The 24466-nt window shown below is 46.3% G+C and overlaps 1 protein-coding gene across 1 annotated transcript in view; it reads right to left on the bottom strand.

The window, feature by feature from the left end:
* Positions 1-24466, bottom strand: part of SIL1 (SIL1 nucleotide exchange factor) — a 72185-nt gene that overhangs the window by 21281 nt on the left and 26438 nt on the right. Inside the window, exons 3-6 of the mRNA XM_009999945.1 lie at positions 20849-20969; positions 19608-19704; positions 17047-17238; positions 12226-12347 (exon numbers count right to left, since the gene is read on the bottom strand). Coding sequence (XP_009998247.1) covers positions 12226-12347; positions 17047-17238; positions 19608-19704; positions 20849-20969 — 532 coding nt within the window. The remainder of the gene's footprint in view (positions 1-12225; positions 12348-17046; positions 17239-19607; positions 19705-20848; positions 20970-24466) is intronic.

The raw sequence follows: 24466 nt of genomic DNA, 5'->3' as shown, positions 1-24466 counted from the left end.
CAGACCACCAGCAGAAAGATGCAGTCTTTGCCAGAGCAGTCAAACACTGGGAAGTAATTTGTGACTTTGGGATCAGAGGTGGTGTCATCCCCTTGGCCTTTTCCTCCTGATGGAGCATTCCCATGATTCCCCCTCAGCTTTCAGATTATGAGCTCTCCTGTCAACTAGAAGGGAAGATAGCCACCAATAATGAAGCGCAGCTCTTTAGTGGGTGCACTGGGGTAACCCGCATCCCCAGCACAGCACATGTGGCTGGGTCCCCACCAAGACAACAGCAAAGACCTGGAGCTCACCATATATCACCTCCTTGGTGCTTTACAGTGTCATTTGTCAGTAAAGTTGGGCCTGTTGTCCTTTAGAGAGCACATCCCTGTCCCTCACTGCGCCGACCCTCAGCAACTGTTGCCATGGTTATTACATTTGAGTGCCTTTCATCAAGAAGATGCTGCAACTGCTGAAATGTCTCTTGCAAGAGTTATTTAGGAATAACTAGTTAGTAAGTAGGAATAACAGGTTCAGACTGCACACAGAAACCAGAGACCCTAATTATTTTTGCTTTGATCCTGCCTTCTTTCTGGCCCCTGGCCAGGTTCAAGTTTAATGTGGGGGCTAGAGAGAAGCAGAAGAGAAGGAGTGCTTCCTGAAGAGAAACACACTCGGCTCTGCCAGAAGATTAAAGGTCTCTCTTCATACAAAGCCTCTGCTTTTCAATCAATTGTAAATAGCCTATAACAAGGCACAGCAATCAACCAGGAAACATATATCCTCAACTGTTGGATCCAGGGGGAGAAATTAGATGTATTTTCCAGTTTCAACATTTTAATTGTTAATCAAGATATTAGGAGCACAGCCCAAAATCCATTTGTCATCAGTTAAGGGGAGTAACTGCTGCCCCAGAGCTCTTCTCCAGCCCAGCAAGGGCTGTGCCTGTCCCAGCAGCAGAGCAGCTTTTCCAGCAGGCACCAACCCCCAGCTCTGCCAGGGGTTCACCTCGAGAGGCAACCACATTTCAGACTCACTTTCAGCATCACAGAGTGAATGAATAAATCCTTCTCCGGAGAGCCAGGTCCCGTTTGTTCAGCTCTCATTTAAAGCTCTGCAGAGTGACTGGGTAATGATGGAGCTGGTTTCCCCCTGCAGATCAGGTCCCACAGCACGGTCCGTTAGGCTTTCAATGACATCAATGCCTTTTGTGCTCTGTGTCCCTGGAACAGGTTTTGGGTAGGGAGGCACATACCACAAGACCTGAAGAGCAGTGCAGCTGAGGGAGAGGCACATGGAGCCCACTGCAGCCTGAGCATACTCTGGCACTGGCATTTCCCAAAATACACCAGAGGGGGCTGCCCCAAGGCACCAGGACCCTCTCCCACAGAAGGATCCAAAAGAGGGAGGAAGCCCTCAGCTTCATTCACAGTAATGAGCCCAAGGGCAAGACAAACGCCAGAAGAAGCAGCCCAGCACATCTCAGACCTAGAGCCCAGAAGACACATGGCACTGTGCTGTGAGGACACCTGGTGCTGTCCCAGCTCTAGGATTTACAGGGGTGTCTGCCCAAAAGCAACTGCTTCAGGGACACCTGAGATGACTCAGGCACTGAAACTGGGGCCACCTGCCTGGTGCAAAGCCAGCTCTCCTCCCTGGTGCAAAGTTCACCCCCTTGCACTGGCAAGGCAATATGTGGAGAGCTGTAGCCCCCTGACAAGCCACCATGCTGCTCCAGACCCTCCACAGGTGATGGGCTCTCTCTTGCCAACAGACTGTACTTTCCAAACAGCCACAGGCTACAGAGAAAGAACTGAACTGGGAAGATGTGACACCCAGAGAGATCACGATTCAACCCTTCCTGAGTTACCAAAAGACACAAAAGACAACTTCAGTCATTCTAGCTAAAGTAGCTGGATTTAAAGAAATTAAATTTGTCAGTTCATTAGTGTGTAACACAAGAATGAAAAATGCATTTTAATTCCTGATCCATTAATCCACAAATCCCCTGATCTGCAATCCCCAGAGTCTCCAGGGAAAAAAAAAAAAAAAAGAAAATCCACAGCAGCCTTATACTATTTCTCTAAGGTTTCCTGGTCAGGCCCTGCAGGAAGAGGTCACACTGTGAAGCCTTCTTCCCTTTACAAAATGCACCTTGGAAAATCCTGCCAGGCTAGAGAGTATCATGGATAACAAAAATCAAATACAGTTGTCTGAATAAGTGAGAACAACAGATGTTTTGCAAGGTGCTGGCATGATGCCTCACATTTGCTCAGCTCCCCATGGATGTGAGGAACCAGCTCATTTGCAGCAGCCCTGCCACTTGCTAGGACAATTAGCAAGTCAGGTTCTTAACTCAGAAGATCTACTGCTGCACTGCAGGAGAGGGTGCTGGGGCCTGTGAACGACTGTCCTGGCTGGACCTAGGAGCTGTGTCCCCCTGTACCTTCTTCCCAGCTGCATATGCACCCATGGACAAAGCTCCTCATCCATTTTGCCCCAGGAAGAAAGGTTCAACATACCCTTGCTCTCAGGGTATGGGAAGTGTGCAGGGAGCAGAGACCTGCCAAGCATGGGCCCTTGGCCAGTTTGCATACCTTAAGCCACAGTCTCCATGGGTAACATCAACCTTCTACACCAAATCCTTCCTTAAATTACTTCAGACCCCCCTGCCTCATTCAGCTAGCTAAGGTGAAGGCAACCCCAATCCTCTCTTTGGGAAGTGTGCCCCATGTCAGCACAATCCTGTAATAGACAGATCAGCTGTGAGCACCAAGCCATGGTCATCTCCTGGCAGTGCCATCATCACACTTAACCACTCCCTCTTGGTGCTGACACAACTCCATAACTGACCTGGATTTGCCTTTGCCAAGTGTCTCTGCCTTCACTTGCTGCTTCTCCCCAACTCCATAGCTGCACAGAACTTGCTGCCTATGTAAGCAAGGTCATGGGCCAAGCTGCACAGCTAGCCTGCATGGGGAGGACTAGCTTCCAAAACATCATGGAGAGATCTACTTTCTGCAACACCTTCACTTTCTCCTTTCCAGCAGCCATATGCTGTAATGTTCTGTAGCTACAGACTCCAGAAACATCCACTAATGCAAACACCTGGTATTTCTCCACTATTCCCTTTTGAGAGGCAAATCCACATCTCACAAGGATGCAGCCTTTGATGCACAGCCTCTGATGCAATGACACAGGTCACAAGTAGAGCAGAAGCTTGGAACAGAGCCTGAACTCTCTGCTCCCCTCCATGCCCTCCTCTAGCAACAGGTCCCATGCTGAGGAGGACAACCCAGAACTGGCCCTACCAAATGACATCTGTATTTCTCCCTCTGAGCTCCTCAGCCAGTGCTCGTGGAGATTCACACCAGCTGAACTGATCTCCAGACACTGCCACAGCAGGACCAAGCCCTGATTCCATTCCACTCCTGGAGGTTTCAATTAATCATAAAACAAATTCTATTTTGGGCTCCATCTGTCTTTCTCTTCCTTCAGGGACTAATAATGCCTCACTGTGTGTTTTCACACAGTAGCTGAACTGAAATTAAGACAGATTTCAATATGAAGTGCCCAAGAGGAAAATACATTTTTTAAGAAGAAAAAGGTCTTGTTAAGTAAAAGCAGTGGGAGCATTAATTTGGAAAACAACTTAGGTGAATTCCTGCTTGTTGCAAAACATGTAAACACACTAAAATCATATTTATAGGCTTTTATGACAGAGTATGTATGGAAATGTAACACAATCTGCTTCCAAGGGGAGGTGAGGAACATGCAGAGGGAGATCAGAAGTGCTCACGTGTGCATTTTGGCCAGAGGCATTCTGGCAGCAGACACCCTCCTGCACCAGGCTTGGAGCAGAATCCAGAAACTCTCCTCAACCCTCTGTGTTCCACTAACAGAAATAGATAAAAAACCCAGGAGTCCTTGTTGTTCATCACGTATAACAGGTTTTAGCTGCTTAAGGCTCAGGGAAATCTCATTTGCATGTGACAGCACCGTTACCACCCCGGGGTTTTCTGCTCCTACCTCTGCAACATGCAGCCACAGGGGCTTTCCAACCAGCCAGGCCTGCACGTCTGTTTTAATAAGGCAATTCCTATGTTGACCTGGTGGTTTATACAAAGAAACAGCCCTAATTATTGATCTTGGCAGATGGAGCTAAGGATTAACGACCTGTCCCTTGAAACAGCCACCGTGGGTCTGTGCCCATCATCTCCTGGCTGTCAGTGCAGCAGCACCAATGTGCTCCCTTGATCCTCACCCCCACAAAGATGGGGTCCCACCTGGGCCAGAGCCTGCTGCAGGCAGGGGTGCTCAAAGCACAGGCCAGCTCCTGGATGTTGAACAGAAGGGAACAGGTATGGCTGGGCAACAGGAGAGAGTAACTGAGAAAGAGTCACGAACCTGGAGAGCAGCAGTGTGACAGGACATCTACATTGACCCACATACCACCTGGTCACAGCACCAGACTGTGGGAAGAGTCCTTGCTCTTTCCCAGCCCCTATTTTCAGGGCATTTGGGGAAAATAAAAAAGAAAATAAGAAAAAGCAGAGAGTCTGCAAAGGATGGTGGCAAGAAATTATATGATGCACTCCACGTTAAATTCATAAGAGACAAACAGTAAGAATCTGTGAGAACTGACGTGCTGGATGCACAGCCAGATACTTCTAATGGGAGTGAAGGTGCAGCCCTTTGATGGTTGCCTTCTGGAACTGGCTGCAGTACCTTGGAAACTTGTTAAATGCAGTAGAAAGGACAAGTGACTCACATCTATAGAATGCTCTGAGCAGCAAATTTGTTTTCAAATCTATTCAGGTCTCTGCAGTGGCATCAAGGGGCTAAGACTTGGTGGGAAGCAGCTGTGATAGCATTTCTCCAACTTGTGTGACAATTCCAAGCTGTCCCATAGGGAGGAGGCTTCCAGCTCCCCAGAGATGTCCCATAGCCACAGACAGCTGCCCTTATCAGCAGGGCTCAGGGGTCCATGCAGCCACCAAGCCAGACAGACACCTCCTTCCAAAACTTGCCAGGCAGCTCCAAAGGCCTCTGATGAAAGTCTCCTTTTAAGCAGAAATAGGATCATCTAAAATAGAGAGATCAAAATCCAGCTCACAAGAAGACACAGAATATCAACAACTGGGGGAAAAGCAAGTAGTCAACAGTGACAATGAGTTTCTTCAGAAGGATGAAATCTCCAGTAAGCTGTTTTGTTTTTTTTTTCTTTCTCCACAGAACATCACCCTGTTCAAACACTTGGAGGGCCTTGAAGGGGTGCAGGTTGGCAGCAATCTGGTGGAAGACCTGAGGAAATATCTTCCTGGAGGAATAATCAACTGTTCTACTGATTCCTAAAGCACACCAACAGACAGATGAGGAAAAACTTACCAAAACACTGTATCAGGAGAATAGGTAAGCGGCAAAATGCCAACTTGGGAGCAAAGTCATTTGCTGGGACTTGATCCTTCTTCAATCAGGACAGGCAAGGGCCAGTCTTAGATGCCATGAAAGCCTGTAGCTGCTGGCCTATTATTTTGCCTCCTGTGCAAGCTCTGCATCCAACAGCTCTGCCTTCCTCTCCAAGCCACAAGGGGAAGAGCAGGGGAACAACAGAGTTACAGTGAGTAATGTAGCTAAATCCAGAAGACAGCTCACAAGAGCAAAGGGCAGCCCTCCAAGACCTCCCTGAATGCTCAATTCTGCCAGCACCAGTCACACTGCAAACTGCCTGGATGTGCCTTTGCCCACTGGCTGTGTCCAGACTGCCAGCCATTAAACCCAACAAAAGCCACAATCAGGAAAGGGGCAGGAGGACACACACAGCAGGACAGGCCAAGGAAGACATGGAATCTGGATCCTCCTACACAAGCTCAGACAATAGCTGTAATCCTAATCGCTGGCTCAGTCCTGTCCACCCCAAACCCTGCTGGGAGCAGGTACATAATTGGGGCTGGATCCTCCATTTTCCTGCTTTCATTGTTCATCTTCCTCCCATTCTTAGCTGCTTTGTTCTCTTCAATACACTTTTTCCACCTCCCTTCTGAAACACATTAACCACAGGTTGCTACAGCCTCCTGTAGCCCTGATTAAAGAGCAGACACAGAAGCTGCTTTGTGGAGCGTTTCGCACCTATTACTGGGAGGGAACACCGAGAACATGCAACATGGGAAAGTCACAGCAGGTCAGGACAATAATGGAGGTGTCAGGCAGGGAAATCTTTGAAGCTTGTGAAGCCATTAGCTGAGTGCACAGGCTGGAGTAAAAAGGATAAACAGAGAACATGGATGATGAATAAATAGAAGCTGAAGAGACAGCGGAATACATGTTGTGTCCAGCGAGGAAATGAGGTCTACACTGAGAAACAGTAAGTTTGGGCCCATTCTTTTTTTGCAGAAAGTGGTTAGGTAACCATTCCAAATGCACATTTTAAATGGAAACCACCACAATAACTCAAATGCTTTAGTGGAGAGCATTTACCAAACGAGAATAGACAGAAACAATGTGTTTTATGTAACACACAACCCGGCTGTGATGAGTTTTTCCTGCATGTTGTCACCAATTTCCCTGCTGGAGCAGCTTCCTGGTGCTCCCAAGCCCTGCCACAGTCCCAGAAGCTCCTTCTGCCTATGTTTTCAGGGCAGGCCACCTCACACAGGTCTGGGAACAAGCTCCCTGATCCCATGCTGCTCCAACTAGCATCTGGCTCTGGGTACACTCCTCTCTGTGTGAAGGGCCCACGAGGAAGAGACCACCAGCATCCCTGAGGATAACTGAGAAAACTCAGCAGTCCCCAGTGCTGGGGAACTGTGCAGGTTTGCTCACTGCTGAAGTGTGATGTGAGGCCTGACACTCCAATTTCAGCAATCCACAGCCTCACTGCTTAACCTTTTTGTACTCCCCTCAAACACCAACAGCCCAGCCCAGACCCCTGGATGGGGCAACTCTCCAAAATTCTCACATTTCACACAAGTGACATTATCCTCGGCATAAAACCAATCCCAAAGGGTAAGGCTAAAATGTCCATCCCACCTTGTCAGCTCTCCAGTAGTTGCAGGCACCTGAGGACAACATCCCTGGCACAGGATGAGCACCTAACCCTGCATTGCTTCCGGACACCAGCATCTCCCTAGCACTGAAATTCCCAAAGCAATTCCCAAACAAAAGCAGGGGCAAACCTCGGATTCTAGATTTTTCTTGTGGGGTCTGCTCTCCTTGCCTTCCTGAGAGCACAAGGACAGCAGTCTACTATTAAATTGTTAATTACACTTTCATGTTAGATTTCAGGTCCTGAAAAACGTTAAGGGATTTATTCTTGTGTAATTAAGCATCATGATAAAACACCATTTTCTACTGCAGTGCAGTTTTTGTTCAGGTTATTTATAATGGGGAAAGGCTAAATAGGTTGAGTTCATTATTGTTACAGAAAAAAAAATGAGGTGACCCAATCAAATTCATTTGAAATGAAGTGCAGTGAGGCTGATAACTCCACGCAAGTCAGGAGTTCAAATAAAAATAGAAGAGACAATCTACAAGGCAAGGAATTACAAGCAGGCAGGGAGTCTGGCTGGAATTACTGGCTGGGAGGTGACAAACATATGGTGGCAAACAGGGCCACTGAAAAAAAACATGGAAAATGGACAAAGAGATGGGCAAAGATTGTAGGATGTAAAATGAGAAGCTAGAGGAGGAAGGAAAGAACATGAAGATGGATTTTAAATAAATGGGTAGGGACAGTGCTTGTTAAGCTAACTAGATTTATTTCTCTGCCCAGGAATTCTTATGTCCTTTCAAGACAGCATCAAAGCAAGGTCTTTAATTTTACTTTTCCTGGGTTTATTGCTTGGGTCCTAATGTTCTTCAACAGCAGTGAGTGTCAACCAGTTTCATTGTGAAGCTGGACTTCATTCAAAGTCATTAAGTCTGGTGGAAGCTTCTTCCTCTTGACAAAGACATCCTGAAGAAGCTGGTGCTTCTCTGACAAGAGACAGAAGTGGTGAACCCCAGGAGAAGGGACACCACCAAAACATCAGTGGATAGAGCAGGGACAGGAATAATGGTGACTGGGATGTTTGTGGTGCACACCAGCATCATTTAAGGGATTTAATCTTATGGGATATGGTAAGACAAGCAATACTCTGATGCATGTAATCCCTAGGAAGCTCTTGAGTGCTTCCACAAGACGCTGCTTGAGTTATTACCTGTGATGAGTTTGCTCTCAGGCCTTTACCAAGTCCTGTAACACCTGCTTTATCCCTCAGGTCCAAAGCAGGGATCAGGGAGATCCCATGGGTGGGTTGAAGAGTCTGTGCTGGGGACTGCTCTGCCTCCTGATGGGATTGATGACAAACTGGGACCATCAGATTGGGATCCTGCCCCCTGGCTACCCCCTTTGAACAGCCCTGGGGTTTTTAAAGGACTGGCCAAAACACCACAAATTTCTCTGCACAAGTGACTTTCCTCTTGGCTTCCCACTTAACCCAGGCCAAAATCTCCCCTTTTGCACTTTCTGCCCTCTTTCCATGAAAAGCAAACTGCTTCTCCTTGCCCTGAAGGTTCCATGACTTAGCTTCTCTCTGCCCTCACTTCCAATTCACCCCTAAGCACATGGGAAGCATCTGGGATAAAGCTTCAAGAATGCATTTGACATAAATTATTATTCCCCTTCTAAACGGATTACAAAAATCCTTTTATTACAAAATATTAAAATGTTCCAATTATTGGTGTGGAAAAACATTTCCTGGAGGTAAAGTTTTTTAAAAATGGAGGTTTTAATCACAAGCATAATCCTTTCTGGCTAACATTTCCAGTCTTGTGAAGCATCTAGACCCAAACTGCACAGAGTTCCTGGCTGTGCTAGGAACAAAGGAAGATGCTGCCTGTAAATAGCTTAGAGGACATCAGAAGACACTTCTCTCATCAGCAATCTTTTTTAGCTCAATATAGCTCCTCTTTGCATAAAACATTGACATTTTTGCAATGTTTGGACCCAATGGTGCGAGTGCTGATTGTCAACCCAAAGATCCTACAGCGTACCTTCAAAAATATACAAGAACATTTTACAGACAGTAGTTTCACTTGCTTCCAAAATGCTGTTTCTTAATATTTCATACTTATATATATTTAAATGTTAGTACCACTGGATAAATGCGAACATGCTTTTATGCTAATGCAATCACTGAAAACCCAGATAATGTTGTGTATTGGCATATACTGTTAGTGAATTATGGATACCTAAATGTACAATCCCACATGCCTAGCAATTATTTTTGTTAGTGCATTTAACTTTTATTTGCAATCAGAGCACTTGAGGATTGTTCAAATGCAGTTTACTTTTGCAAACTGCCGAACAGAAAACAATTTGTTAAAGGTTGAAAACCAGTAGGACTGTGATGAGGCTGCAGAGTTGCAATAAGGGCAGCACTTCAGAAAACTCTACCAGATGGAATGACGTTTGATTTGGTCGCGCCCGGCAATTAAACCCCAAATGCCTAAAATGGAGGGCAAAGAAGAGAAACAAGAGCTGAAACCTTGATTTCCTGCATTGCCTCTTCCAGGGTAGAGGCTCACCAAGGCAGATGGACACCAGGAGGGCAGTGTCTGTGCAGGCAGCACCCTGGGACCCTCTGCCTTGAAAACCAGACTCTCCTGTGCTAAAGTTGCTCGAGACCAGTTTAAGCCAAACAAATAAAGAGTGAAATCAGGAGGGAAAAATCCTGATTCTCCCAGGAGGGAGAAATGCCCTTTTCTGAGCCTTCTCCTCCTCCTGCCTTTGCTGATCCAACATCTTGGCCAGCCACCTGGCTCAAGGAGCTGCTCCACTTAAGAGCCCTTTGATTCCAAATGGGTTTGCAGCACTGCCAGACCTCTGAGACAGGTCCCAGCCTGACTACAAGCAGGCAAGACCTGAGTGATGCAGCTGATTTCTCCATCTTTTACCTGCTTCACTACCTGAGCAGAGTCAAAGACAACAAAAATCCAGAGAAGACTCAGGTATTTTTGAGAGCTGAAAAGTTCTGCATGAGACACAAACCCATCTGAAACTGCTCAGCATTTCTGCAGGCTTCTCCTGCATAAAACAACTTGTCTACAGACAACCCCAAACTCCCTCTGCCAGATTCAGTTGTGCCAGGAGTTAATGACCTCCCAGGCTGGGCTAAGGAGCTGCTATCATCAGGTCCCATTTTCCTCTGGGAAGGTTTGCCTGGCTTGAAACTGCTGGCCTGAGCCAACCTGGCTAAAGAGACTTGGGAGGTGGCCACAGACCCATTTGGTGAGCAGCAGACCATGGCCTCTTGTCCAGGCACAGCTCAGCATCCAGTGTAGGATCTGATACCAGCCCCAGGCACACAAGCACAGATCAGACTGTGATCCTACAGCCCAGTGAGCTATGACACCTCTGGGCATTTACTGGGAAGTCCTACCACCTAACTGAGGCCTGTAAGAACAACCATGAGTGAAGGAAACAACAACCTCTCAGAAACACAAGACATCAGAAAATGCTTAGTGTGAAGTACTTCAAATGCCCGTGGCAGTTTAAATGGAGCACGGAGTAAGCTGAGAAAATGCATGAACAAACAAATTAAGCAGATAGCACAAAGTAGATGAGATGGTATGTAGGTGTCTATTGAGAAAGCTTAAGCACAGCAAGGGGGGAAAAAGCAAACCCAAAAAACAGGCATAATATTCCTCACATTTTGGAACTGGGCTCTCAGACAATGCATCATCCCAACCACTCAAAATCACCATCTGTCAGAATGTCCTTTCAAGAAAAAAGGTCTAAAAGTTTCCAAAGCAGTATTTGAATGTTGTCATATTAGAAAAGAGATTGTTTCTGTCCAAAGAAAGCAAATTAATTGCAATTAATTAAGGAATACTGTACAAAACCATTAGTTTTGTGGCCACTGCTACACACTCATATCATGAGACAATGAATTTTTTTGAGTCTTAATCATGTCACATTAGCTAACTCAAGAAACAAGTGATTTAATACCCCTTGTCATTTCACAGGTTACCTGCAAATGTTTCCAGAGCCTCTATATGATTTTCTCTCTCTGAAACATATCATGAAGAGTCTACGTGCTATTAAAGAACTTAAGGAAACAATTACAATACTGCTTCAAACATTAAGGTACACCAGAATATGAAGAGCAGGTCTGTGTTTCTGATAGGAAAGAACATATCTTGGGATCAACAAGTCAAACTCTGTTTCAGAACATAAACTGTATCCTTTCCCGGTGTAAATCTGGGTACGTGCTGCTGGCCACGAAGCCATATTACTTCACACATGCTGAGGACCAAAGGCAACACATACAAGATGGTAAAAGAAATGTAGATTTGTAGACCAAGTGATAAACAATTTATAGTGGTGGAGAAGGTGACTGTATTTTTAGACATAAAATATGCAGATATAACAGCCCTGACTTTGTCTTCACTCTGCACTTTGACCTTGAAGTTTAGTTCCATCCAGTGCATTTCTAAAAGTCTCTGCACACTTGAATGTGCAACACATGCACCCCCGAAAGCCCCAAAACCCTTAAAACAAAAAGGGCACCAATAAAATCCATTGAGCCCACATGGCACCACCTGTAGCACTACAATTATGCCTGAGCATGAAGCCAACTGGGGCTCCTTTGGGCAACAGCCACCTCCCAGTGAACCACAAGCAACCTTTCGACCAGTCTTCTCTTGATGTGACCTCCTGACTCCCCTCCCAACTCTGTGTCTAACTGACATCCTTTGGTTATGCCTGTGGGTCACAGGCACATGTCCATGGGGCTTAAATCCCTCTCCAAAGACCACAAAAGTTTATATATTTCCAAAGTCAGCATCTCACTATCCTAAAGCAGCCTAGAAGCAAGATGCAGGAGAGAAAGGTGCTCCCTGGTGGGCTTCACCATCCTCCAGATCTCCCCCCCGAGAGGGTTGCCAAGGAAAGAGGAGGGGAGGCAGAACTACTCCCCTCAAACTTTGTAAAAACAAGAAGCCCAGGGAAGTCAAGAAACAATCATAGCTTCCACGCTGAATTACTTCTGACTAAGTCTAATGAGCTGGGTGAGGACACATTGACAAGAAGACCAGGGTAAGTGGTGCTGCAAGGGAAGGGCTAGGCAGGGGAGAAGACAATGCGGTGTGTGGCAGGATGAGAAAAGCTCTCAGCTCCTGCTATTAGAAATCAAGAGAGGCACAAAGCCAGTCTGGTCTCCCAAGGTTTTCCCCCTGCCAGGCTGGTGGGAGAGAGCTCACCTGGACAGTGCAGCTCCCAAGACGAAGGCCGCGTGCTCCTTCAGCGCAGGCTCGGTGCTGTTCAGCCCTTCAATCACCAGCTGGAGTCCACCCATGGAGAGGAAGTCCTTAGCATTGTCCACCTGGGAGAGAGCAGGTCCCGTCAATTCAAACACCCCAGTCAGATTCCACTCAACAACTCCTGAAGAACAGCTTGCTCCAGAAAGCAGAGCACCTCACCCCTCCTAGTCGAACCAGCGCTGAGTTTTAAAAGCAATTAAAAATGGCAAAGGAACAAATGTGGTTTGAATTTCGTACAAGACTGCTTGGGAGCAGCCCATGTCATGGTTGCAGAAGCACAATAGCACAAGTGGCTATTATCACATGCAGAAGGCATCACTGAAAACTCAAATATTTTTATTAGCTATCAAAACTATTCTGGACATGCATCTTGGTAACTCAGGTAACGTAAAAAATTCAGTAAATCTGGTGGTGTCAAAAAAACCCAGTTCTTTGATGTCTCACATGAGCAGGCCACTGCAGGGAACTCAGGGAATTGTTTATTTTGCAAATGCAATTAATTAATTGATGCTGTAATTGTAGCACCAGAAGTGAGGGATGTCAGCAGTGATGGTACCCAGGCAGCATGACCTCTGCTCCCAGCAAGACACTTGGGCCACTCTGGGTGTTTTTCACGATTGACAATTTCATGTGGACATGAAAAGAAAAAGCCAGTCCCTGTTTGGAAGGGTCAGCAAGGAGCTTCTCCTCAGGGCAGACTCAGAAATGACTTTCCTCAAGCAGACTAACTAATAAGACTAACTACCAGTAGGGGAAAGTTTAAACATTAGTGGGGATTCATCAGTCTTTGGCTTTAACCAAACTCAGGGCTAACCAGGCACAAATGGCAGTCGGCATCTGTTCTCAGAAAGGAGATTAGAAAAGGGTTCAAGTGGCTCCCAAACAAAATTTAGAGAAACAGCACAAAGTACTTCAAGTACAACATTCAGCCTAAAGTCAAATAAATGCATTTTAGTTTTCAATTTATTTTTAATTTCAGCTTAAAGGAGAATCTGATGAACGCTCAGAATTGAGTGTGCAAAAAAATTGGGTTTAGAATTTCAACATTTCTCCTCTCTGAAAGACAGGGAGACAACAGCATATGTTGGTAGATGGAAATAGAACCTAAATATGATTTATCAGCTGGGCAAACCGAGCTCCCCAGCTTCAGCAATGGGGTGGGACAGGACAAACACCATAAGGTGTGCAGCGAATGTTGGTCTCAGTCACTGCGCTCCAGCTTGAGAGCCCTTTTAGTCAAGAGTGACTTCATGCTCAATGTTATTTTTGCCTCAGCTGTGTGTCTTCACCACAACTGGTCACAAGCTGGATATTTTAGGTATCCAAGAGAATGAAGAAGCTGCTTTGCTTTATGTCTTACAGGTCTGTTGTTACCAAAGCAGGAGCTGGGGAGCTACAGCTCCTCTCTTCTCCCCAACAAGACAATACCCACCTCTTGCTGTCCCTCTGCAAAGCTGCTGACAGAAAGCTGATCTCTGCAGGTCTGCTGGGGCTGGTTCAGGATTTGCAGCAGCTTTTGTATCCTTTCAGATCCCATTCTTTTAACTGTCCCTATAAACTGCACCTGCCTTTTACTTTTCTGCACGCCCATTCGTGTCTAAAAAGAAATCTACGCAGCAACCCAATTTCAGCTACTGGCAGGTGCTTTTGTTGCTCAGCCTCTGTCAAAACTCTGAGACTGTTTTAATTCTGGAATTTGACATTGACTTCTGCTCAAGAGTGAAATGCACAAACAGGCAGAAGTTTGCATCCTGCATCAGTCGTGGTAAAACCAACTGTCACTGTATCTTCATCAACACTGAAGTCCTTCAGGCCAGCCCCAGTGTCACCAAGACACCTCAACTGCAGAATACAAAGTGTGCTGAGAAGCTTATTTTGAAGATGTATTTATCTTTTAACTGGAGTCTGTTGTGAGAGCTTCTTCCTTCACTCACTGTTGCAAACCAACAAAACTCCCAAACTCCACACCTTCAAAGTATCAACCTCTCAGGACAGCAGCGGATGCTGTGAGGCAGCAGCTCGTGCCTTGCTTCAGTCCACGCCAAACAGCGGGGAAGCCAAAGATCAAAAGAGCTCCTGAGTAAAGTAGATGGGGAAGGTGGGTGAGGGGGCAGGAGAAGAGCCAACAATTATTCAAGGAGCAGCTGCAAATTGGAGGAGAAAGAAAAAGAGGAGGGGAAGTGAGAGAGAAAATGTTAGAAAACGAAAGCGAGGAAGAAGCAGCGAGTCAGCTGGACGCAACGGGGAGGAAATTAGCAGTGAGAAATAGTGTAGCATGTCAGAGGAGGAGAGAGAGGAAGATAAGGAGAGTAAATAATTGAGAGAAAGAGCATGCAATGCGTGAGAACGGGTCTTGGCTCCTCATACTGCTGTGCAAGCACCATGAATTCTGTTTATAAATGAGTTATGCTCTGGCCTTTTCACATTTGCATTTGGTTTTTATGCATTACAGATAATCTAGCAAGCCAAACCTTCCTGCTCTTTCTCCAAGATGGGCTCCCAAACATGCCAAGTTGAAGCCTGACTGATGAGAAGTAAACCAGAGCTGGCAACCAAAAGCTGAGCAAACACAGAGCCCTGGGGCTGACTCTTCAGAAGCAGGAGGGAGCATCTCTCCCCCAGCTCAGGCCTGGCCACCGCATCCCCTCGGAGACACGTGCTGCTTCACATCCCAGCACTCCCGGGGGCTAAAGACTGTGCCGTGGACCAGAGAGCATCCTTTGCTTGCAGACCCTACAGGGCATGGCATTTTCCACTTGACAGGCTGTTTTGTGCACCAGAGGCAGCAGCAGCAGGACAGCCAGGAGCCAAACGATTATCAAAAGCTGTGGCACGTTACGCTCAGAGGGAGGCTGGGGGAAGAAAGAGCAGCAGAGCCAGCGCTGGTCCCAAACGTGGGTACACGCTGCCCTGGGCCACCCCTGCCTGCAAGGATCCCTGTCCTCCAGGACAGCATGCTATGCCTTGCCACAGAGGACTCCTGACAAGTTCAGCCCTTCCCAGGTTATGCAGTACAAGCATATTTGGCTGCTATTCAGTAATTACATTAAGCCAGTGCTGTTAAAGTCAGTACCAAGCAGAGATAATGCTCTGGATGCATTCAACTGGCTGGAAGAAGAAAGAGGAGGAAAAGCCATGCTGGCTTAGAGACAAGTCATATTTCTTATCAGCTTCCTGCCTGATGAGAAGGTGCTGCCCAGCCATCTGCCCCGACAGTGCAGGCACAGAGCAACCTTGTGATGGATGCACAAAAGAGGCCTCTGTGCTCCCTGCCAGCCTCCCTACAATTTCCCCCTTTCCAGCCCCTTTGAAGCTGGATATGGTTCCCTTTGATGCTTCAGTCCCCACACAGGGAGCAGGGACTGCTTCCCTGCTCCTCTTGCCCTTCTGAAATTGTTTGCCCCATCCCATGCTGCAAGCAGGCAGGGCTTTGTGCTGGAATAGTCCAGACTCGTTATGCTGAAATCCAAAGAATCCCATGGAGTTTGAGGCTTGCTTTTTAGCATGCTGGCCTGATGCTCTGGCACCCTTAACCAGAAAGAATTAGCCCTGAGTATAAATATGAAGCTCTTTGGGCACCCATTGTTCACACTTATTCTCTGAGTCAGACAGATGCCGTCAGTGAAACAAAAGCATTGAGAACAAACAGCAAGGAAGCCTCTGCATGAGTATGACAGAGATTTAGTGTGGAAATTCAAGACAAAGAGCCCTGGAAATAACACTTCTATTAGCTGGTGCATGGACTCCCTCTCTCAGCAGCACATTCCTTCAGCTTCCTTCCTTCAGAATAGCAGGCTGGGCTTTAAGCACTGGCATTCCAGTGAAAGGTCTCACAGTGGCATCTCCCAAGAATTGCCTCATTCACCTTCTGAAATGATGAAGTTACTGAGGGCAACACTAAAAGCTCTCCCAGTCACCACGGAGGGAGAAGCCCAGTCCTTTCCCACAAGGCAGAACACAGCCTTGATGGCCAGACACCCACCCAAGCTGCTGAGTATGGGAAGGCATGAGTTAGGAGAGCAGTGTGCCCAGAGCCTGCACCCAACGGGAGGTAACAATGTGTGAGATGAAAGCAGAGCAAGAGGGATCAGAGGAGGGGGAGAAAGTGTGAGCACAAATCCGAGTAAGGGAGATTTCAGAAATTACATTCAACCTCATGCAGAGCTGATGAGCACAGCTCAGCTCACACTCAGCAACTTGCCATTTGCCGGAGCCTCTTCAGGCTTTTCTGCCACCAGCCCAGCTGTGAGAGGCTCTACAGGCTGTTTCTTACTCATGCCAAAGCAAAATACAGGTTTTTGGGTGACTGTTGCCATCTCTGGTACAAAGACATTCCCTGTGAAGTTGTGTAATGGGATCTACCTGCAGCCACAGTTGCTTTCCACAGAAGCAAGAAAATCACTTTTCTTTTTTTATCAGCCATCATTATACTTACCCCAAAATGGCAGATAAAACCCCATTTTGTAACATTTAGCCTATCAAAGAAAAAAACATATGGCAAAAAAAAACAGGCCTGAGAGCAGATGACAAATTAGGCAACACTAACCCCTAGGAAACTGCTTGCTACTGGCACAAGTGATGATTTATTCTAGCTTGGATATAAAAATGAGCCTGCAGTAGCCCTCTGCTGTCTGTTACTGTCCCAGGATTATGATAATTAAGCAATTTGTAATACCCAATACCGATAAGAAATATAAACCCACATTTATGACACCATATCTCCTGGATTTTACATGATAGTTGCTAATGCATTTTTGTTACCTGGTGAACATAATATTCAAGATCATAAAGCGCTTCTACTTTTTCATCCAGCGTGGAGGCAGAGCTGTTCAACTTGCTGATTAATTTAACCATAATTTCATAATCTGTTTCCATCTTCACATTCAGCTTTTCAAACTCCTCCTTCAGCTGCTCTATGGGCCGGAACTTCTTCCTCACCTCTTCCTCGTGAGCCTTGAAAGGAGGAAGCCAGATATGGGGAACGGATTAAAACTGGAAGAGGGGAGATTGAGGTGAGACATTGGGAAGAAATTGTTTAGTGTGAGGGTGGTGAGACACTGGAACAGGTTGCCCAGAGAATCTGTGGCTGCCCCATCCCTGGAAGGGCAGGTTGGATGGGGCTTGGAGCAACCTGGTCTAGTGGGAGGTGTCTCTGCCCATGCAGGGGGGTTGGATCTAGATGATGTTTAATGTTCCTTCACACTCAAACCATTCTATATAGGATCAGATAAGACTGGGGCAGCTGAGGTGTCCCTGTGCCACAGGGCTTGTCCAGGAGACAGTTCATCCTGCCCGGTGGCTCATCCCCCTCCTACAAACAGCACCCAAGGGCTGTGATGAACTGAGAGCTGTGGAAAGCATGTGGTGAGAAGGAAAAAGCTCTGCTAGAGATCTGGGAGCACCCCAGACTGACAGGGTCTGGTTCACCAGCATCAGCACTGGTGGCACTAGGACAGGAGGGGACAGAGGAAGCAGAGAGGCCGGACTGAAGATGGCCTGCCACAGGAGAAGGTAAGAAAGCCCCCTTGGAAAGGGATTCTACCACCAACAGAAACACCAAAATAGGTTTTTATCCAGGAGTGACTCCCAGCTAGATCATTTGCAGGTGCTGTGTTCCTCCCTGCAAACACTGCCCCACTCCCCCATGTGTGAAGAGAAGCCAAGGGCTCGAGCCATCAGAGGAATAAAAAAGAGCGATGGCAGTAAAGCCTGTCAACCATGGCAGCCATACAATGGGCGCTAATGACTAGTGGCCTAATTATGACAGGTACCAGAACACCACCCTCCCCCCAACTGCACAGAATTGCTTCTGCAAGAGCATAGATGGAACACACTTGGTGTAACTTAATTTTCTTTGGCACAGTTACTTCAAGGATGAATTTTCTCCCTGCAGGTGTGATTCTAAATGGAGTACTTTAGGTCCATTAGATGTAGCTGGTTTTAGCCCAGTTGCTGGGACAATAGCTATTCTAGCAGGGTTTTTAAAAACATGGCTTATTTTCACATAATAGAGTATCACTAGTTTTTGCATTTAAATTACACTCATTTCAAGAAGTCCTGCTATCAGTAATGGCGGCTGCTACACAAATAATCTTACAGAAAATGAGATAATGCCCTGGTGGCAAATAGAGGAAGGAAAGATTTTCTGTGGGTCCAAAACTTTCCAGCCTTGACTCTTTCCTCTGTTTTCCTTCGAGTGAGACAATGTCAAGGCAGCAGGAGGAATTAGGGCCTAAGGAAATAATGCTGAGGGGAGAAGGCAACAGGGCTGTGATCCATAAGCTGTGTATCATCCCACCAGTGTCATGCCAGCAGCTGGGGACCAGCTCCAAGCCTGAGGAGGGCTGGAAACAGCATTACATTCTCTTTTACCCTTTGGATCATGGACTATTTGTAACTAAATGGGAAACTTACAGCTTATATAAGGAAACTTCAGCCTGTACTTCACCACAGCTGTTTGGGTTTTATTACTCAGGGCATGAGACTGGAAACCTTAATCAAGGAGGAGAGTGAATAGCAAAGTAAATTCCTTTACAAATACTATCATGCTTCAATCCAGTCCACCTTGGGGATCTGCAGACATCTTTGTGAACCAAGTGGCAGTCGAATAAGGAAATCAAAACAATGGTCAAAACACCACCCAACGGAAAGGAAATGAGCCCCTGGGTTCACACAAGTGTTTGCAAGTATCTTTTTTGCATTATTAATTCAGGTCTAATCACATGGGTATTAAAAAAATTAGGGGAGCAGCATCACACTGGAGAGCTTGCTGACCAGACCTGCTCTGGGGTCACAGGAAAGATCCCACAGCTTTGCTTTGTCATCAGTACAACAAGAAATCTGGTGTCTGGATGGCTCTCAAGGACAGTTACATGGACACTGTATCTGGTTTGCCAGCTGAGACCCCACTCACTTGAATAAAGATCACAAAAGCAGCAGCATCTGATAGCTAACCTGCTGGTCCCACGCCAGCCCCTCTTCCCAGACAGCCCACAAGATCATTATTACCATGGAATACCCTGAACTGTGAGAATATACTTAAGTATTTACAAGCAGCTTGAAATACAAGGTCTTTACGTTTGGAATTAATAAAATGGACCTGAACAAAAGGTTTCCATTTTTACAGAGAATCCAGGATGAGTACAAGTTTCTCAGGAAATCTAACACTGACATCAGAGCCATTGTATGTCCATATTCACCAGAAGATTAGTCTGTACAGTATTTTCCCAAGTAATTACTTTAACCATCCTATTTCTGAGTCATATAAGGGTGTTTGCATCTGTGTACTGTGCATTGCTTGAGAAATAGGGAACTCTCCTTACCTTTTTTTCTGCTTTTTCACTTTCCTTCATTTTAGCCAATGCCTTTTTGAGCTCCTGGGATGTGAATGAATTAAAGTCAACATCCACCTTGCCCAGCCTTGCAGAGGAAACAAAGCAAAACAAGTTATGAGTGAACAATTGTATAGATAATATTTTCATTGTGATACACTAGCAATGGATAATGGCAGGAGGAAAGGAGCCAAGAGTGCTGAATTTCCATACATCTCACTTAAAACACACACAAACCCTCCATATTTACAAGTCTGAGTGCTGCTTTTTGAGTGTAGTTTGCAGACACCTCTGCCCTGACAATCAAAAAAGGCTCTGCAATCTGCAGGCTGACTTAAAACCTCAAGTCCTACCAGAATAAAAATAGCTGATTAATTTATGCCTCTGAATTCCCTGTAGGAATACAGAAAAGCAGGGAAGGTTTCATAGGAAAAACAAAAAAGCACCACTGTGCTGCTGAATCATTGCTGAGGACTTGCAGGCTTTAACACAGAGATCTACAGCTGAAGTTGTGATGATTGTCAGACACAAAGTCAGGGCAAGGGTAAATCCAAGCAGAAATTACACAGGAATGCTAAGAAATATGTTGTGTTATTCTTTACACCTACCTCACTGGTTCAGAGAGTGTTTATCTAAGTCACAAACACTTGCCTAGAAAAAGGGAAGGTCAACTGTCGAGGCATCATGAAGCTAAAGAGCCTCTCTCTATCCTCCAAACAGGAGTAACTGGAGAGAAAGTGAAGTAATAACGGTAAATCCCACACAATTTAGGAAAGGAAGTTCCTAAAACCTGTGTTTTTTAGGAGGAAAGGGGAAAGCTAGTACCAGTGAAACTTTTAAAACAAATTAAAAAATGTGAGTGCACGGAAGATTGTGTGATCTAAGGAGAACACTGGCAATAACTGATGAGCAAATGAATGCTGCAAAGCCTGCTGACTGCACTGAGTTAAAACAATGTCAGGAATAAGGAATTAACCACATTGCAAATTTAGTTTCAGTGTCATGGCATGAGAAGCCACAAAGGTGTCTCTGAATATGCAACTCAGGGCACTTGTACAGCCATCTCAAAGGGATGACAAAGGACAGGGCTCAGTTTCCAGCACTGCTGAACTTGTAAACCAGCAATTAAGTCTTGGGAAGAGACAGCAGCTGAGTGTACCAGGGAACCCAGCCTCTATTCAAAGGCAAGAATCCCACAGCCCACCCACCCCTCATGCAGTGCATCACTGTACCTTTTTCTTCTTTTCTCTTCTCTTGTGTCACTTTTACCATTTTCACCATCTGGGAGTTTGGCTTCTCTGTCTCCTGTCTGTAGATTTAATCGCACATGTGACCCTGCAGGAACAGCTTGACCTGCAAACAAAGGTTGGGCTATTTTAGGGCCCATGTGTTACTTCAGCTTTGACCAGGAAGGGCGAGCTGAGGGCACACACTCCCACCCAAAAGATAGGAAAGCCTTGTCCCACATGGGAAATGGGAGCAGGCTCTCCAACGACGACCACTCTCCCCTCCAGCAATGTCCCTTTAACCCACGTGCCACCTCAACCTTGCAGAAATGCCACCCTGACCCACCAAACGTGTCCCCATGCAGCCAGGCTGGCTCCGTGACACTGGGGAGGAGGGACCCTGAGCCGAGCAAAGCACTGGCTCCCTCCTCCCTCCCAGACCAATTCCTAAGAGAGCACTAAAACCTCACATCAGGAGCAGGTTTGGAAGACTGTTTGGAGAAAGGAGAATTGGTGGCTGATTGGGGTGGAGAGTATAAAACACAGCTGCCAAAGTGGAATCAAAGCATCCTGCAGGGTACGGCCAGGTATGCTGAATACCAAGTGGACTGAGGCGAGGCTGTGCTGGCTTGGAAGTGCTGTATGAAAAGGAATATCTGATCACTATTATCTGCTAGCAAAACCACACTGAATACATTAAGCTTTGGGTTTAAATGCAGAAATCCTGGTGGGTAGCGGGTGCAGAGAGGAGGGAAAGGGGCAGCATTTGGTTGCTGCTTCTTCATGTCCTTCCTCTTCATGTAATGCAAGAAATCTGCCTGCTTGGGTTGGAGAGGTCACAGCTGAATGAAGGTGGAGATCTCAGCTGCACAGGGATGGACAGACAGACACACAGCTGCTCGTGCTCCTCTCTCTCAATCAGGTTTCCCTCTTCTGCTTTTCCTTGATCTGTTTCCTTCTACTTAAAAAGACACCTGGGATAAAATCCCACAGCAGGTAGGAGACAGGCAAATGGAAGCAAAGACAAGGATAATTATTTTGTACAATAAATACATGTTCTCCATGACAAAATCCTCAAGTCTACGGAACAACTGGATTGATCCCCCGAGACCAAAGAGATATTGCACTGATCAAAGGACCTGCTGCTTCCTGCATAACACTGGGATGTTTGTCACGATTCAGACAAAACCATTTTAAAGCCTAAAGCCATCCAGCAGGTATAAATGTGTTGACTAAAACCTGGAAAATCCATTTGGGAGGATTTCCTATTGAAACAGGAAGCATTTCTGATAGCTCCTCTTGGTCTCCACCATACCCTGTCCATAGGAAGTTGTGGTGGTTGGATATGCGAGTGGACACATCTGATTATCTTCCCATCTTAAACTATGCAAGGACAGGCTAGATGTGCCTCCTCCACACTTGGCACGCTTTCCACTGATGGACACAACCCTCCTCCTACTCCTCTACTTGTGGCACGAGAGCTTTCATCTATATTTCTATCTAGAGCATCTCCCCACATTCAGAAGGTGAGGTCTGCAGGAAGGCACTGTGAGAGCAGAGCTGGCCTCCCCTGCAAGCAGCACAGCCAGGATGTGCTGGTCAAAAAAAGAGTTTGTAGCATCTCCATGAAAAGGGCAACACCTCATCTCCTCGCCCTGTCTCAGGAGACACTGAGACAGGAGGCTGCCAGCCAGGGAAAAAAAAACACAATTATAAAATGGTATTTTGTGAGGATGTCTTCTTCCTCCACGGGCATGAACACCACTTTGGGGAGAAAGTGAGGGATGAGCTGAATCCCTCCCTTCCCCATGCCAGCAGCTTTCCTGGCCAGGTCACAAGCACTGGGACAGCCCAGGTTAGTGCCACAGCTCTCACTGCACCAAGGCCTGAACCATCAAGTGCAGCCAGAAATAAATGTCCCCATTAGAAGAGTACAGTGTATTCTGGCTGTCGTGCTCCTGGTGCATCTGGCCACATTAGTTCACTCCGTTGCCAGGAGAGAGGAACAAGGCCGATGGGTTTTGCTTAAAGGAAACATCAAAAGGGAAAGCAAGGCAGCAGCCTCCAGAAGGGCTAAGCCCTCCTCCTTCCTATTTTCAGCCAGCAGCAAATAAAAGAAAACGAACTCTGGCGTGCACAGGCTCATAAACCAACAAAACTGAAATAAGGATGTTTGCCACAGAGAAGACACAAACCTTTCCTGCTTCTTCACACTTTCCTAAACGAGATTTGACCCAGACCATCCAATCCCCAGAGCAGAAATCTCCTGACGTATTTAAGCAGCTTTCATTGCTACCAGGATTTCTTCTTGCCACCATGCACAGCAGAGCAGGTTCATGGCATAGCAGGACAAACCTCTGCTGCTTTATTAAATAAAGCAAGAAAGACAGGTCTGTTCTCAGTAAAAAGACTGGCCTAGACACTTAAAATATTCCAGATGTTTGAGACAGGATGAGGTCTTTGGTCTTGTTTATTTTGGACTATTTTAAAGTATTATTCATAAAGTATGTTTGAGGGTGGATTGACTGGAATAATGTGATTAAAATTGCTGATTTAAACAAGCAAGCTGGAAATCCTGAATTTTAATCATGTTTCAATATGTAGCTTCTAGGCATTTCCCTTAAAAACAGTTGATTCTCTTTGAATAGCATCAAATTATAGGATTCAGCAACGGGGAGCACACACCAGAGCAATACATATGTCAGGAATGCACTGTGAGAGCAGAGCTGCTCTCCCCTGCAAGCAGCACAGCCAGGATGTGCTGGTCAAAAAAAGAGTTTGTAGCATCTCCATGAAAAGGGCAACACCTCATCTCCTCGCCCTGTCTCAGGAGACACTGAGACAGGAGGCTGCCAGCCAGGGAAAAAAAAACACAATTATAAAATGGTATTTTGTGAGGATGTCTTCTTCCTCCACGGGCATGAACACCACTTTGGGGAGAAAGTGAGGGATGAGCTGAATCCCTCCCTTCCCCATGCCAGCAGCTTTCCTGGCCAGGTCACAAGCACTGGGACAGCCCAGGTTAGTGCCACAGCTCTCACTGCACCAAGGCCTGAACCATCAAGTGCAGCCAGAAATAAATGTCCCCATTAGAAGAGTACAGTGTATTCTGGCTGTCGTGCTCCTGGTGCATCTGGCCACATTAGTTCACTCCGTTGCCAGGAGAGAGGAACAAGGCCAATGGGTTTTGCTTAAAGGAAACATCAAAAGGGAAAGCAAGGCAGCAGCCTCCAGAAGGGCTAAGCCCTCCTCCTTCCTATTTTCAGCCAGCAGCAAATAAAAGAAAACGAACTCTGGCGTGCACAGGCTCATAAACCAACAAAACTGAAATAAGGATGTTTGCCACAGAGAAGACACAAACCTTTCCTGCTTCTTCACACTTTCCTAAACGAGATTTGACCCAGACCATCCAATCCCCAGAGCAGAAATCTCCTGACGTATTTAAGCAGCTTTCATTGCTACCAGGATTTCTTCTTGCCACCATGCACAGCAGAGCAGGTTCATGGCATAGCAGGACAAACCTCTGCTGCTTTATTAAATAAAGCAAGAAAGACAGGTCTGTTCTCAGTAAAAAGACTGGCCTAGACACTTAAAATATTCCAGATGTTTGAGACAGGATGAGGT

Source organism: Chaetura pelagica, unplaced genomic scaffold (assembly GCF_000747805.2).
Source record: "Chaetura pelagica isolate M959 unplaced genomic scaffold, ChaPel_1.0 scaffold296, whole genome shotgun sequence".
In the NCBI taxonomy this organism is placed as follows: Eukaryota; Metazoa; Chordata; class Aves; order Apodiformes; family Apodidae; genus Chaetura; species Chaetura pelagica.
The sequence above is the reverse complement of the archived record's forward strand: the minus strand, read 5'-3'. Positions and strand labels throughout refer to the sequence as shown.